The sequence below is a fragment of the Lissotriton vulgaris genome, chromosome 2_1 (assembly GCF_964263255.1).
Source record: "Lissotriton vulgaris chromosome 2_1, aLisVul1.2, whole genome shotgun sequence".
Classification (NCBI taxonomy): Eukaryota; Metazoa; Chordata; class Amphibia; order Caudata; family Salamandridae; genus Lissotriton; species Lissotriton vulgaris.
In genome coordinates, this window is record NC_141687.1 from 1236570183 (window position 1) to 1236586741 (window position 16559).

General features: G+C 45.8%; 1 protein-coding gene across 1 annotated transcript in view; it reads left to right on the forward strand.

Annotated features, from left to right (window-relative positions):
- Positions 1 to 16559, forward strand: part of LOC147732424 (uncharacterized) — a 2559122-nt gene that overhangs the window by 1174693 nt on the left and 1367870 nt on the right. The window contains exons 51-54 of the mRNA XM_086954262.1: positions 2315 to 2412; positions 3596 to 3773; positions 3862 to 4089; positions 4810 to 4911. Coding sequence (XP_086810388.1) covers positions 2315 to 2412; positions 3596 to 3773; positions 3862 to 4089; positions 4810 to 4911 — 606 coding nt within the window. The remainder of the gene's footprint in view (positions 1 to 2314; positions 2413 to 3595; positions 3774 to 3861; positions 4090 to 4809; positions 4912 to 16559) is intronic.

Below are 16559 nucleotides of genomic sequence, written 5' to 3' on the forward strand. Positions count from 1 at the left end.
AAGGACAAACATCTCGTTCCTTTAAAAGTATTGCGCAGTGTTGCTGCTCTGCTGTGATAAAGATCTACAGCTCTGTAAAATGTCTCTTGTGCACACTATGCACTGCCACTGACAACCTCTCTCACTCAAATACTAGGTTGTGCATTGTACAGTTCCTGCTGGTTAAGATACAAAATTGTAAGCAAAACCCATAAACGTCACATAAATCACGTAAACCAAATGTGTGTTTGACCAATATTTCAGAATTCCTTGCCTCTGTGTTTATTGCTTATTTGGCTTCTTGCTCGGTTTGTAAAAAGAAAACTTGGATAAATGGAAATTTAATTACTGCGGGTGACAGTGGTAATCTGCGCAGGATTTCATATTGGCGTTACCAAAGTTAATCTAATCGTCAGGGGTTATTTGTCACTCATCGCGCCGCTGACTGGAAGCAGATCTCTCTCTTAGTCTAAAGCAAACAAAAAAATGCTTTTGCCGGGTAGCTGTTTTTTCTAATTGTTTTTCGTCCTGGTTTGTTATGGGGGGTGCTACTGTTAGAGCGAAAGAGCATCTACCGTCACGAGTTTTACTTCATAGTTTATACTGACAGTAAAAGCTAACAGAAGAGGACGCGGGGCATATTATCAACAACTAGCAATATTTATCGCTAAATAGGCCTAGCAATATTTTTTTTATCGCCGGATTTTATCACAGAGATAACGTGCTATTAGCAACGTTTATCTCTGAAGCGATAACATTTCCGGCGATAGCGGTGAAATGCGTGAATATCGCAGTAAATCCAGCGATGTTCAGGTATTATCGCTAACAGGCACTTAGCCTGAATATCCACCTCCCATTGGATATACAGGCTAAGAACTGGTCTGAGCAGGCGTTAGGTTTTGGAGATATTCGCGCTTACCGCGAATATTTCCATCACTACGCCTGCGTTGATAATAGGCGATAGCGATGTTAGCGACTGCTTTCAGTCGCTAACAGGTTGGGTACGCCCACTTTGCATGTCATTAGCGATAAATATCGCTGACATGCAAAGCGGACCCCAAACCGCTCGCTATCGCCTACAAGCTGTCGCTAACTGCTGTTAGCGACAGCTTGCTAATAGGGCGATAGAATTATCACCGCTTAGCGGCCGAAAACGGATGCTAAAGCGGCGATAATCTCTTATCGCCCGCCTTGATAATATGCCCCGCGGTTATTAAATTGAAAGGGCATTGTGCAGTATTATGCACAGCAGCCCAGCCCGTGAGCTGACCTCCGCGAAGTAGAGCAGAGTTTTTGGGGCGCTTCGCTAAATTCCATGGGGCAGAACTCCATAACCTCCGTCCATCCTTAGGTTGCACACCCCTCAACCAGTAATTTCATTTCAAACACCTCTAATTACCTTCAGGCTATTCATTATTGGGTATGTGTGTGCATAAAGGATGGAAGTGATAGGTGATGAGAGGGAGCTGGAGAGGCATTAGATACTAAAACTTCCTTAACCACTTGTTACGATGGTCCCTGCTGGACATGTCTCTTAACCATGGTGGCAATATTTGCCGCAGGTGCGGAGCATTGGTCCAAAAGAGCCAGATTCATACTGGATTTTCAGGATTAGCATTTATTATGTAATATTATGATTTTTGACTTGCTGTCTGAAAATTGAACCTATCTAAATATCCTGATAATCTACAGTCCATTCAGTCCTCCAAAATCAACCTTGGCGAACATTGAGATAATCTAAAGAGGCACCAGATAAACAGTTCACAGTCAACACAATAGTAATTCTCAGCACTTTCTTAAAAATTAAAAAGCCTGCTGTAAATAAGGCATAAATGAATTATTGAAAACTTCATAAAACGAAAAGCGGAGTGACAAACATTTTCATTAGACAAAAAAGCTATAAGGACAGTGGTAAACCCTTCACAAAAAGGCAAATGTTCCTAGAAGGTAGTGTGGTTTTACCAAAGGCGATGACATGATATAAAAGGGTGAAAGTAAGGCTAGGCCTGCAGAAAAGCAGCAACCAAGGCCAGATTATCTCAATTTGCTCCAATGCGGTGCAACACAACAACCTAAGCAAGGCAAAAAGCACTTGTGTGCTACGTGACCAGTAAACAAAGCACATTTTGCACCTCTCAGGAAGTGCAAATTTTATTTTTAAAACCTTGTTTGTGGGAATGCCAATGCATCAGTGCCAAATGTATGTAGTCCGGCCCTAGGAAATGTATTATGGTAGCATGTACAACGTTGATGAAGATCTTGGTTTTAGGCGTTGCCATTTTTCTATAACTCAGTGTTTGGCAGTTTGATTTTCCTCCTGTTTCGTGTGTTTCAGGACATTTCTGTAACAACTCTGGGTTGATTGCACCTATCGGTTTATGTGAACCTGGATTCTACTGCTCTGGTGGTTCAAGTTCTTCCAGGCCAATGCAGGTGATTACTTCAAACTCCTAGTGTAGCATTTCGAGCGAACGGTTTTGTGGAGGTGGGGGTGGATTTCAGATTATCCCTACTTTACTGTTATTTATTAGGAAATCTGTTCTGGAATGCTACAAATGTGTTTTCTTTTGTCTTTCCCAGACTCAGACTTTAGGGCTAGTACTGGAGACTACAAGACGCCCTTTGTCTGCAACTGTAATATTTGTTTCCATATTGTATAGATGCTGCCCCTTTATGACATTTACAAGCGCTAGGTACTAGCCACTACCTCACGATGATGCATTTTGTTCCAGCCCCCACAGCTATATAATCCATGTTCATTTTTCCCTGCCCGTACCAAGTGACACAGCTCAACTTTACCAGTACAACACAGTGTACTGTACGGAATGCAGAATCTATCTACCAGTACCAATCACTGTATCATTATCTGCATCACAACGCCATATTTTCTATTTCTTCCCATTACAATATATTGGAATTATAAATTAACCTGTAATTTGGCAGCCACGCATGTTCCTTCCTTAGGCTGCGCCTCTTTGTTGTTGTTCTCTGCATTCTCTTTCTGTGTCTTTTGTGGTCACAGGATCTCACAAGCCCAACCAGCCGTCATAGCTATAGGAGTTGTTTACATTGCTGTCAGTTGTAGTCGTCTTCTCTGAAATACCACTGTCTACTGCAAAACTGAAGCACAAACAACACCTTGAAAAGACACAAACATATGCTGTATGGTAATAACTACCATGTACAGACATCTCCCGACACACACTGAAATATCTTGCAAACCACAGCAACGGAATTTATGTTTTTAGTAATATTTGTTTTTTTAATGCTGCATTCTTACTCCACCCTACAATTAGGCCTCCTGAAAGAATCAATTACAATCTGGGTGATATGAGATATCACGCTATAACTTGTTTTAGTAGTTCCTTGATGATGTAATTGTGGCAGAAAAATGCATTATGTCGAGGGGGAGGGGAGGTGCCTTCCTCCGCCAAGACAGGCGTGTGTCAAAGCTGTAGTCTGACATATGCAGAGTGAAGCAAGTGTTTGGCGCTACAAACACTCAGATAAATGAATTGTTGCAAATTTATCACGTTAAGAAACTAACATATGGAGCCACCCATCGAAATTCTGTTGTCCTGTATGAAGCTACAGATGTTAATTCTTATTCTTCTAGATCTCGGCACATGGTGGCCCATGCCCAGCTGGGCATTTCTGCCCAAAAGGCAGCAGCAGCGCCCAACCTTGCCTTGCAGGAACTTTTGCCCCTTCCTTGGGAATGGAAACGTGCTTTGTGTGCCCTAAGGGTGCCTACTGTGAAGAAGGGACAAGTAACTACACTGAATGCCCATCGGGTGAGTGCATATATATCCATATGAAGTTCTCTTTCCTTTGTAAACCTAAATCACAATCGCCTTAATCTTTTTCCACTCTCACTCTTAGGTCACTACTGCCCACAGGGAACAGCGTTTGCCACTCAGTACCCATGCCCACAGGGCACGTTCAGCCAGACTGTCATGGCAAAAGATGGCCATGTCTGTCAAACATGCCCACCTGGGAAGTTCTGCTCCAGACCGGGTCTGGCAGAGCCAGAAGGTGTGTGCGCCCCTGGATGGTACTGTCTCCCTGGTTCAACATCCCAGAAGCCGTTTTCTATCCCAGTGAATCCTGGTAAGATACAAGACACACAGCCTCTTACAATGGCTGTTAGAAACCAGACATAAACACTTCCTCTTTACATGATATGCTGGCTATAACAATGATCCTTGTAAAGCTTTTTGTGCTTGTAAGCGATATGAAATATCTATGTGGCAACCTACTGTTATTATTTCAAAAATGGTTCCCTTCTGCAATATGTTTACCCTCCATTGAGTATGAAATGCTTGTGTTGAATGTATGCATTTTGGGCTTTCACATAATATTTTACCGTGTACACGGCATAAGTAGACACTGTACCTCTTCATCTATACATTATTATGGGCTTAGCTGTTGCTTCTATCAACATTTCCTACTGGTGAGTATAGCATTGGAGTTGTACATCCATCAAGCATTTTCCTAGAGACATTGAGGCAACAGCATCACCACCACAGATCTCCATACTGGGCATATTGTAAGATAGGCATGGTCTTGGCACACTCTTCAATTCTCACACTTGCATGGGTAGATGTTCTTTCTCTGCCAGTCCTCACCCCCTTTTGTCTGAGGGCAATGTTGAATATAATGTTTTTCTTGGTTAAACTGTTCGGTTCCTATGCCTTGTTCCTTGTTCCAAAGAAGTCTGGATTGGAGCACAGCCGATGAATTCAGAGATGGTCATTTGATCGCAGAAGGGACACGCTTGGTTCTTTTCTGAATCCATTTTCCTTATTTTGGTTTGTTTTAATTTCTTAGGATCCAATGCTGTGGCTAGTTCTCCATCTTATGCCTCAGGGATGTGCCAACCAGGGACATTTTGTCCAGCAGAATCTCCACGTCCTGTTCCCTGCACTCCAGGTATGTAGTGATTTTTCACTAGCCTAGAGATTAGTTTACAAACCAGAAATGTAATCAGCGGAGGTTAGAGTTGTTGTCAGGTGGTTGGAAAATTAAGAATTTGGGTTTTAGTTGCGATATCTTGAGAGGGCTGGGCTGGAAGGTGTGGTTTTGGTGGACTAATTATGTTGCCTGATGTCAGTGGTTCCTAAATGTGTGTTTTTTTTAAGGTACTGCAATCTAAGCTTGCTCCCTTTACAACCGCATGCCCATCCTATATATTCATCATCACCGACTGGAGTATGCCTCAAAAAGATCTGGTATCACATTCCTTTTTTTGGGAGAAATGCGTTGTGCCTTTGAAAGATTTGCACAATAGTAAAATATTTGTATATATCCAATACTCGCACTTACAGGTTTAGAATTTGCTAAAAAAAAATCGCATTTAAAATTTAGCATTCCTCATACTTAGGGGGTTCATTTATATTATTATTGAACTTCCAGTGATTCAAATGTACAATAGGCTGTAGTTTATTTATTGTTTTTATTCTAAAACATTGTGCAATGTTCTTGCAAAAAAATATATATATATATATATATATTCACTGAAAAAACCATAGGTTATAGACCATATATAGTTAGGAATTAGCATATACAAAAACTTGAAAATTCACTGAAAAAACCATAGGTTATAGACCATATATAGTTAGGAATTAGCATTTACAAAACCTTAATTTACTCGCACAAAACCATTGAAATTCGCATATATAGTTAGTTGCACTAACTATATATCGCGCACCCGCAATCCACTGCTGATGATGTCACATATTACATCATTCATGACATGGTCAGTGACATCACTGATGACATCACTGATGACATCTCAAATGACATCACTGATGACATCACTGATCACAACATCCAGTGACTGTATGTTTCTGTAAAGTTAAAATATGTCTTACATATTGAAGAATGAGTGGATGTATAAGTGTCTGGATGAAGGATTTAGTAGGTGCATGACTGACTGTATGAGTGAGTGATTTAATGTGTCTCACTGAGTGCATGGGTTAGTGACTAAACTGTCTTAATTTGTGCATCATTATGTCTGTTCTTCTGTAAACTGCTGCATGTGTTGATCAGTAGCTATATGAGTAACTATATGGGTTATTGATTGGTTGCCCAAGTATTTGTATGGGAGACTGAGTGTGTGTGTGGGTGGCTGGGAGGTGTGTGACTCTGTGCATAGATGTGTGAGTAGTTGACTCACTATATGTATGGGTTCAAAAGTGCATGTGGAAACTGTATGGGCGGTTGACTGTCTGCATGAGTGTATTGGTGAGTGAATGGATTTGTAAAACACAGTACATGTGAGAGTTGACATATATAAATAACTGTGCATAAGAGCCAGTGAATGTGTGAGTGGCTGTAAGGATCATTGTGAATATGTATCAGGGATTGTATAAGAGAGTAAATATGTGTTAGTATATGTTTGAATAAGTAAGGTGTGTATAACTGTATAGTTGAGAAAATGGAGGTGTGATTGATTCTTTGCATGACTGACTAGGTGTGTGAGTAACTCCATGGATAAGTGACAGTCTGTGAGTGTCTGTTTATACTGAATGTATCTAAGGTTATATTAGAGTCTGAAGATGTTCATTGTATTATCACATAAATGATATCATCAGTGATGTGATCAGTAATGTCAAATGAGATGTCATCAGTGATGTCATCAGTGATATCATTTGCGATGTCATCAGTGATGTCATCAGTGATGTCATTTGAGATGTCATCAGTGATGTCATCAGTGATGTCACTGACCATGTCATGAATGATGTAATATGTGACATCATCAGCAGTGGATTGCGGGTGCGCGATATATAGTTAGTGCAACTAACTATATATGCGAATTTCAATGGTTTTGTGCGAGTAAATTAAGGTTTTGTAAATGCTAATCCCTAACTATATATGGTCTATAACCTATGGTTTTTTCAGTGAATCTTCAAGGTTTTGTTTATGCTAATTCCTAACTATATATGGTCTATAACCTATGGTTTTTTCAGTGAATTTCAATGGTTTTTTAATAGCAAATATCAAAAGCTGTAAAATGTCAAGTACGTGGTAGGTAAAAACATTTTCGTATTTATGCATGCTGATGTGCTTTGAACGCTGCTCCCCCCCCCCCTCCTCTTTTCTTTTAGGAATATTCTCTCTTTGCAGATAGTGAAGGGTAGGTAACACAGGCCTTTGCCCCCGTTGTAATCCGTCGTGCCTGCTTCCCTCTCCATTTGATTGATTGTTATCCTAGCATTTGTTGTTTTGGAATTGGTTCTCTTTGGTTCATTCTCTATTTACAAACAAGCACAGAGTCGCAATACTCAGTTTAGTCTTTGCAGATAGTGAAAAATCATTAAAAAACAAAAGGAATGAAGCAAAATCATTAGGCCACTAATGGGATCTCTTTTTGACCTCGCTAAAATAGAAACATTATGAACAACCCCTCATGACAAATACGAAACTAGTGAGAGGAACTGAGCTCGACACCCTGATGGCTGCAAGATAGCTCGGCTCCGCCGCCCACGCCACCCAAAATAACGACAAACACTATGCAAATATTGTAAATATATACAACACACCAGCAAAGTAACAGGGTAAAAAGTTTTATTAAATAACTATTTACGGGGGGCGTGGCTAGCAGCCGACCGAAATGGCTGCCTAGCAGAGGAGCTCCGTGGTCAAAGCGACTCCATCAGCATATCCTCCCACTAATCCGTCATATATGCTCCCAAGGAGATAGGCTCCGCGAAAGGAGACCAAGCGACACCCTCCGCCGAAACCCCGGTGTGGATCCGACACCGGTAACAGCTTCTAGGTGAAGTACCCGACTGCGGCCTACTGACATCGTGGTTGCACCGGACTGGCCTCAGGACCTATCTGACCAGAAGTAATCGTCTGCCGGGAGCACTGGCCGGAAGTCACCACATCGCGACCTGGAACCTCGCCCGGGGGACAGATCCTGCACCGGAGGGACTAGAGCACCTGTCACGGCGCACTCCTGTTGTGGGTCGGCGGCTCTCCCCCTCCCTTGGCTTGTCTGAGATCGGTGGGGCCGGTGGTGGAGCCCCGGAGGCAGGAGCGTCACGGACAACATCGGAGACGGGTGAGACTACCGCTAAGGCGTAGCGCCAACACCCGATCCGCCCCTCACCATTCCTCCCGTCCCCTGTGCTACCGGCGGGCGGGGGGCGCCGTCCATCACAGTGCCGAGGCGGACCCGGGACTTACAAAATTTCGGGCTCGATAAATACCCGGTGGCGGCCTGTCATCACTCCTGCAGAACCGAGCTCACCTGCTCAATATACATCCGGGGACCGCATTGAAGCTTTGGCAGCAGGCTAGCGAGTCGTCAATTTGGGGCAAACAAAGGGAAAAAAGGAAAAGAAAAAAAAAAAAACCCAAACAAGGGCCTTCAACACTTCGAGCCCTATAGAACAGTCACCCTCCCCCGCCGCTGTTATAATAAAGCTTGGAGGGGGACCAAAGATACTTGGGTGTTCCCCCACAGTGTGGACAACGCACTAAAGTTACAGAATCACTGTGGGCACCCTCGTCTCCCTCAGACATAAACCAATCAGGGTGGCATTGAGACTGATGTGGCACAGAGGCCAGAGAGCCACGAAACGCTCTGCACTGGGGGGGCGCACCTGACCAGAGCCCCACAACACCCTTGAACATCTTTGGCATATCCGGACACTAATTTAGCTGGCCTCGGGATAGGAGGGTCCCCCACCCTGTGGCATACCAAGAGCCTACCCCTGGTGCTTGAACGGACCTTCCCTGCACGACGGATCAACATAAGCACACACCCAGGTCTCAGGGGCCCAGGACTATCGCGGCTGCAGCCGGAGTTGACACATCTAACGACGCCCCTGAAGGGAGTGAGTATGGCGGGGAAGGGAGCTCGGAACAACGCAGCTCAGTCAAGGCTTGACAAATATGCGTTCGAAAAGACCTCATCGCAAAATTCGGAAGGGCGCACATCCACGGGCAAAGGCCCCGAGGGCGACGGAGGCAAAAAGGTGACACTTGAGGACCTAATGAGAACACTCTCCAATGTCCAGACTACAGTGGGGAGCATCTCCTTGGATGTGTGCCTATTGAGGGCGGACCTTCACAAGATGACTGAGAGAGTGGCACAGGTAGAAGTGGTCACGAAATCCCTGGTTGTGGACACCTCCGAACTGCAGTTGGCCATGGAACGGATGGAAGCGGTCACTAAGAAACTGCAGGACAAGCTGGATGACCAGGAGGGACGGGCTAGACGTAACAACGTCCGAATCCTAGGAATACCAGAATCGGAAGGCAAGCGGGCGATGGACCTTTACATAGAAGACCTTATCAAAATCAAACTGCAACCAAAAGGTCTGTCACATTTCTTCTCCGTGGAGAGAGCACATAGGGTCCCAGGTGGAGTACCGAAACCGGGTGCATCACCAAGACCAGTACTGGCCAGACTATTTAATTTCCGGGACAGGGATGTCATACTTCAGACAGCTCGGAATGCCCCGCCCATCAAAATACAAAACTCTACGGTAGCCTTCTTTCCCGACTATACAGCCGAGGTGGCCCGACGGCGCAAGACTTTCATGGATGTGAAAAAGGCCTTGCGAGCAAAGGAACTTCCCTATTCGATGCTGTTCCCGGAAAAACTGAGGGTCGTGGATAATCATAAAGCTTGGTTTTTTGACACTCCGGAGGCGGCGTGGGAATGGCTGGATGGCTGGCGACGGGTGGAGGCGACTAGACGCGCGGGCAGAGGCCAGAGAAACCAACGAATCGAGAGTACTGAAGCTTCACCAGCATCGGCCGGGGAAAATCAGGACAAGGAGCTAGAAGCGGGACTGGATACCGACGAACAATGACCTGAATCATGAGTTCCTAGATGGCATAGCAAGATCCACAGGTAGCCACGAAATATAGAAATGCTGCCGCTGGAATCGGAAAGGGGAGAGCAGACTGTGACCGATGGGGTCGCTAGTACCACGGAACCACTTACCCCGCAAGCAAGTACATTGGGAGGGAATGGGAGCAGGCACTCTGCTAAGTTGGGGAAGCGGGCGGTTCTATGTCCGTATAGCAGGGAGGCAGGGAGGGGGGGAGGGAAGGGGGGTTCGTTTGCCAAGTTCTATTGTTATTATTTTAGTCTCATGTTCTTACTTGGGTTAAATGTACACACGAGCACAGGACACTGTCTCGCATACCCATACAAAATGCTAGGTATTTTACACCGACACAGACGAGGCTTCCTAGTAAACCTATCATCTTCTGTAGAACACTCCACCACTCAATCTGGGGACGGTTTTGTAAACGCCCTGGGAGGTACTCCATACAGTCGCTGGTGTCGGACCCTGGTCCGAATTTCATATTCGGAGACGCTAACACACCGGCACTCAGTAAGCCATGGCTGTTCATTAGTTAGGTTCAGCTGTTGTATTAGTCTCAGGTTCCTAAATGGGTTAGCTATACACACGAGCACAAGACACCTTCTGTGGTACCTATACACAAGGTCAGGCACTCTACATCGACATGGACGAGGCTTCATACAATCGATGATGTCGGACCCCGGTCCGAATACCATATTCAGAGACTCTAACACACCGGAGCGCTGGGAGACATGGCTGACCAAGAGCTTTTAACGCCTCACCCCCACTCGCAATCACTGGTTTCTCCCCCACTTACTATCATCTCATGGAATGTGAATGGGCTGGGCCATAAAATTAAACGGGGTTTGGTCCTCCAATTTCTTAAAAGAAAGGCACCGACAATAGTATTGCTTCAAGAGACACATCTGGTGGGAACAGCCTGTAAGGCCCTTAACCGTTGGGGGTTTAAAATGGTCATACACGCGGAATTCTCCTCAGGATCCAGTGGGGTAGGTATCCTAGTATCCAAAAATGCACCCCTACTTATTAAACATACATGGACTGACGACCAGGGGCGATTTGCGGCGATCAGTTGCCAATGGGAGGGCCGGCCCTATAATATACTAACGGTATACATCCCCCCGGCGTTGCATCAAGGGGCCTTCCAAGATCTGGGTAAATTACTGCTTGAATTCCCGGAAGGGGAATTAATTATTGGAGGCGACTTCAATGCAGTATTAGACGCAGCCATGGATCGACAGCCTCCTCGAGAAGCTACCAGGCCCAGCCACCTTTTCAAAGAATTCATAGATGCAATGGGGCTGGTGGATGTGTGGAGACTGAAACATCCACAGGATCGCCAATACACATTTCATTCGGGAGTCCATCATAGTCTCTCCCGGATAGACTACTTACTGACACTAGCCGTTCCCCCAGAAAAGATTACATCCTTAGAACACCTACCACGGGGAATATCAGACCACTCCCCAGTGCAACTCACCTACACAGTACACCCCACCAGACGGCAAAGGATTTATCCGGTCTATCCTGGATACTTAAAGAATCATGCCATTGCTAAAGCGATAAAAACCGCTACCACGCATTACTTCGAGGAAAATTTGGACTCGGTCGACTCACCATCGATCCTTTGGGAGGCATACAAAACAGTGATCAGGGGACAAGCCATCTCCACTATAACTAGGCATAAAAAAGCACAAAGGGCAACCATAGAGTCGCTCGAAACAGCGGTCCAGACCGCGGAGTTGGCACACGCCTCTGACCCTACGGTGGACACAGCACATACACTTACGTTGACGACTCAAGAATTCAGGGCATACGCAGAAGGCATGACAAAGACAAGGTTAACTGATACGTTGCACAGGGTCTATGAGTTAGGAGATAAGACTGGGAAAATGCTTGCATGGATTGAAAGAAAGGACAGGGCGAGTAGATGGATAGCCACACTACAACTCTCAGATGGTACACACACAACCTCTCCCCCTAAAATAGTAGAGGAACTGGCTTCTTACTATGAATCTGTGTATACAGCACGTGATGGAGTGACGGAAGATGAGTGCACACAATTCCTACATAACATACCTCTCACCACAATCTCGCAGGAGGATGCACAGACACTAGAGGACGACTTAACGGGGGAGGAATTGGGAAAGGCTCTAGCAACCCTAAACACTGGCAAGGCAATGGGACCCAACGGCCTACCAGTCGAACTATATAAGACAATGCTTCCACAAATTACCCAACATATGCTTCCCATGTATAATGACTGCTTGGAACGGGGCTCTCTTTCACCGGATCAACGGTTAGCCACTATTGTCACTATACATAAGCCAGGTAAACCGCCTGACCAGACGTCCTCATACCGGCCGATCTCATTAATGAATGCAGACGCTAAAGTGTTAGCGAAACTCCTGGCTCTGCGTTTACAGCCCCACCTCACAACACTGGTACACCCGGACCAATCGGGCTTTATGCCTGGACGAAACACCTCCCTTAATTTGAGGCGACTTAACAGAATACTACACCGCATTCCCTCACTGCGGGAAGACGCCGCCATTCTCTCATTAGACGCGACAATGGCATTCGATCTGGTGGAGTGGCCGTTCCTTTTCGCGGTACTCAGGAAAATGGGCTTTGGCCCTAAGTTCTGTGGTTGGGTTAGACTCCTCTATACAGCACCCCTGGCACAGATCATCGCGAATGGACACACGTCACGTACAATCACATTAGGTCGAGGCACCCGGCAGGGGTTCCCCCTGTCCCCACTGCTATTCGCCCTTATACTTGAGCCACTGGCAGTGAAAATCCGTATGGATCCACGGATCCGAGGAATCTCGTGGGGAGCAGGTTGGGAGGACCGCATCTCACTTTACGCTGACGACGTGCTGCTGTATTTAATGTCCCCTGCCCCATCCATAACAGCGCTGATGGCCATACTGAAGACCTATGGAGAAGTATCGGGGTATACAATTAACTGGACTAAATCGCTCTTATATGTCTTAAGCGGTTCAGCGCCCACGCTACCCCACGATTGCACCCTACAAACTGTGACCGGAGGGTTTAGATATCTAGGAATATACGTCACCCCACAGGACACGATCTTTATGGAAGAAAACCTCCTAAAACCTCTACAGAGGCTGAAATCGGACGTAAAGCACTGGCGCTCCCTCCCTTTGACTCTACTGGGCAGAGCGGCGCTCTTTAAAATGCTCTCACTTCCTAGATTCCTTTACGCATTGCAAAATACCCCATTTCCGGTCCCTCTCACATACCTAAAGTCGATTGATGCGGAGATCGTGGCACTCTTATGGGACGGTAAACCAGCCCGTATAGCACATTCTAAATTGACCCGTAGCTGGTACGATGGGGGGATCGCCTTGCCAAATGTCAAACTATACTACTGGGCCGCACAACTTATGGTGGTAAATCAATGGATACATGCCCCACAACAGGATCCAGCCTACACCCTTGACAGAACAGTCCTCCCCCCAGACAAACTTATGAAGGCGCTCTACTCTGACAAACGTCGACACACTCTCACAGGCCCTATGGCTCATACAATTAAGATCTGGCACACTGCACAGAGGGCTCTGGGGCGGGAGGGAGTCCTTACTCGAGCCACACCGCTATGGGATACACGCAAACTAGGCACACTGGCAAATTCAAAAGGTTTCAGGCAATGGGACCTAATTGGCATCTCTACAATTGGTGACCTGTGGATAAGGGGGGAGATTATTTCATTCCCAGCCCTACAGGAGAAGTATGGCATGGGAGAAAATGAACGTTATCGCTATGCGCAAATCAAACATGCCTTGCAAGGGGCCATCCCAACAGGTACGACTCTTGCCGAATACTCCCCCCTGGAGGACAGACTCCTCACTGACCATTTGGATAAGAAAGCGATCTCCCTCACATATCAGAAACTCATCAACAATCTCCCTGACCCCACGGTAGTTTTACGCAGTCGATGGGAGGTGGATCTGGGAGATATAGCGGATGAGGACTGGTTACATGCACTGGCATCGCCAAGAGAGACCTCCATACCTTCACGTCTGAAACTTGTACAATTAAAAATACTACATAGAATATACTATTCTCGTACTCTCCTGCACAAGCTAGGGCGTACCCCAGAACCTACTTGCCTGAGAGGTTGTGGGTCCCCGGGAACTTTCTTCCATATACTGTGGGATTGTCCCAAAATACAATCATATTGGGAGGAGGTTTTGTTTGAAATTTCGGAAGCAACGGGGGTTGAATTACAGAACGAACCTAAGTGTTGTATATTGAATATTTGGTCGCCTACCAATATGAACAGGGGATTGCAGAACTGGGCGACGCTGGGTCTGGCCATTGCAAAACGTAACATTGCTAGGAGATGGGGCTCTGGACTGAAACCCTCATGTACAAGATGGTGTAATGATATGGACTCAGCTATGGTAGCAGAAAGGGCAGTATATGTGCATAGAGGGTGTCCCAAGAAATGGTCGAGAATTTGGACTAAGTGGAACGAATACCGGGGTAACTTATGTGAGCCTCCGGTGGAACTGCCGGAACCTGAAGCTAGCCCGTAGTGGGGGTGGGACAGGGACTTTGTTTTGATACTGACTCTTTCTGTATTTGGGAACACAGAGGGAAATACATTTGGAATATGTATGCTAATGGGTAGTAAAAGGAACTGCTGTATATCATACATGTCATGGAATGCACCCAGGGGGGGTAAGAAATTACAGAGAATAGGTATTTCATGCGAGTTGATAGGAGACGCAACTTATGCCAAACAAGACTCGTTATATAGCATGTGATGAGAAATGTTTAAATAGTAATATAGTGGTACATACGACCTGTGTCACAAATGCTTGTAACATGTAACCCTCCGGAATATCGATAACGACTGGTTTAGTCATAATTTTGATAGAGACAAGTTATGTTTATAAAACATAAAAGTAAGACGAACTGCGACCGAGGATAATACTGTACGAACGTAATAAGCCAATGTGTCAAAGATTTAAGGCTGGATGAAGATGGTCGTTAAAACTGCATTAATAATGGGATATATATACTTACGATAAGTGGCGGCCAGCCTCAGGGTTGTGGGTGAGACGCTGTGTATGGCTGAAAGAAATTAATAAACGTCTTACAAAAAAAAAAAAAAAAAAAACTATTTACATGGCAGCCTGCTGCAACATCGATTCAAACAAGCCTTTGTATTTTGGGCTCAAAATAAACCATCAATAGTAAGATTTTCATAGGTGAGTGTAGGTTCATGGTTTTCCATCCACAGACTAAAAGCCTGGAGTGGGAGTGAAAGAACAATAACTAGGTAAGAAGGAAGGCAGAGGTTGTGGGAAGGACTCTGGATATGGTATGTTGCTTGGTCCCTGAGATGCTTCGATGTCACTGCCTTGCACAAATGGAATAAGTCCTGGATGTTGGGTGCCATAGTTGAGGATTCGGAGCAGCGCTTGTAACACTGTCTGAAGCTTATTTGCACCTGCTGCAGCTTCACTATTCTCAAAGTAAGTGGGGGCTGTTTGTGGACCTGACTGCATTGGAAAACAATGTGATGCGGTGCCTCCCTGAACCGCTTGACGGAGGCCCCCGAGATAATTGCGCCTGCTCCACACCTTGTCCCACAATCCGTTTGACCTGAAGACACGTCCTGCGGTGCCCTGGTCCGACCATCACATATACCTGCGCCAGGAGACGGCGTGGGGTGCAGTAGAAGGGAGAGAAATCGCGTGTTGCCGACTGACCCGGCTATCCTGGTTCCAGGACCCCAATGCGCTACTGCGCTTCCGGCATTTTCCGGCGAACAAGGTACTGCGAAAACGGAAACTAATCTCCCCCGCCCTTGGATTCTTGGACTATAATTTTTGTACTAACTGACCAACCCATTTGGATAAACGTGGTCAAACAGGTCCTGTCTCACCAACCTACCTGCGCGCTCTGATGTAAGCCCGCATACTATATGCCCCTTGGCTAAAAGAGGCTTATAATCTTTAAGGCAATTATTGGTTTGTCCTGATGATGGACCCCATCATTTAGTAAGGGGGTCCGAAACGTCGTCGACTTACAGTGTACCATATACTTGTGGAAATGATTGACTATACAATACTGTGTAATGGTACCTCTAAGAAATTCTCTGTGTAAAATTGGAATTTTGCAGAGACTGTTTTTGCCTTGCAAGCCCTTTATGTATGTCCTTGTCTGTATATTCGTGTGGCTGGGTACAGGCTTGTGCCCCCCGTGTGTGAATTGTTGAAGGTGTTACTGCTTTTTACATATTTTGATCTAAATATAAATTTTGAGGACCACTGCCCGGCTGGGCATGTCTTCAACAATATAGAACTGACTGAGTCTATATTTATTCTGTTTTCACTTGTCTCCTTGCCAGGGACCATTGTTGTTTCTTTATAATTGAGCTCCCCGAGGTCCCTCGCTGATACTAATTGGGGTCCCCTTGTTGTTTAAATAGATAGGTAGAAGGGAGAGGCGGCGCGAACGAGCCTCCCCCACCTCCCCAGGTGGAGGTTTCTCAGCTACACCCCAGCGCTTCACTCGACCAGCTGACTTGCGCCCGCTCTTGCGACACAGTGCCTCGCTCGGCCAGCTGAATTGCGCCTGCTCTTGCTATTACAACGTCTCACCCGCCATCCAACGTAATTGCACCCAATCTTGCGGTACAGCGACAGGCGGCTGCTACGGAGCTCACGAAATGGCGGTCGGCTCCAC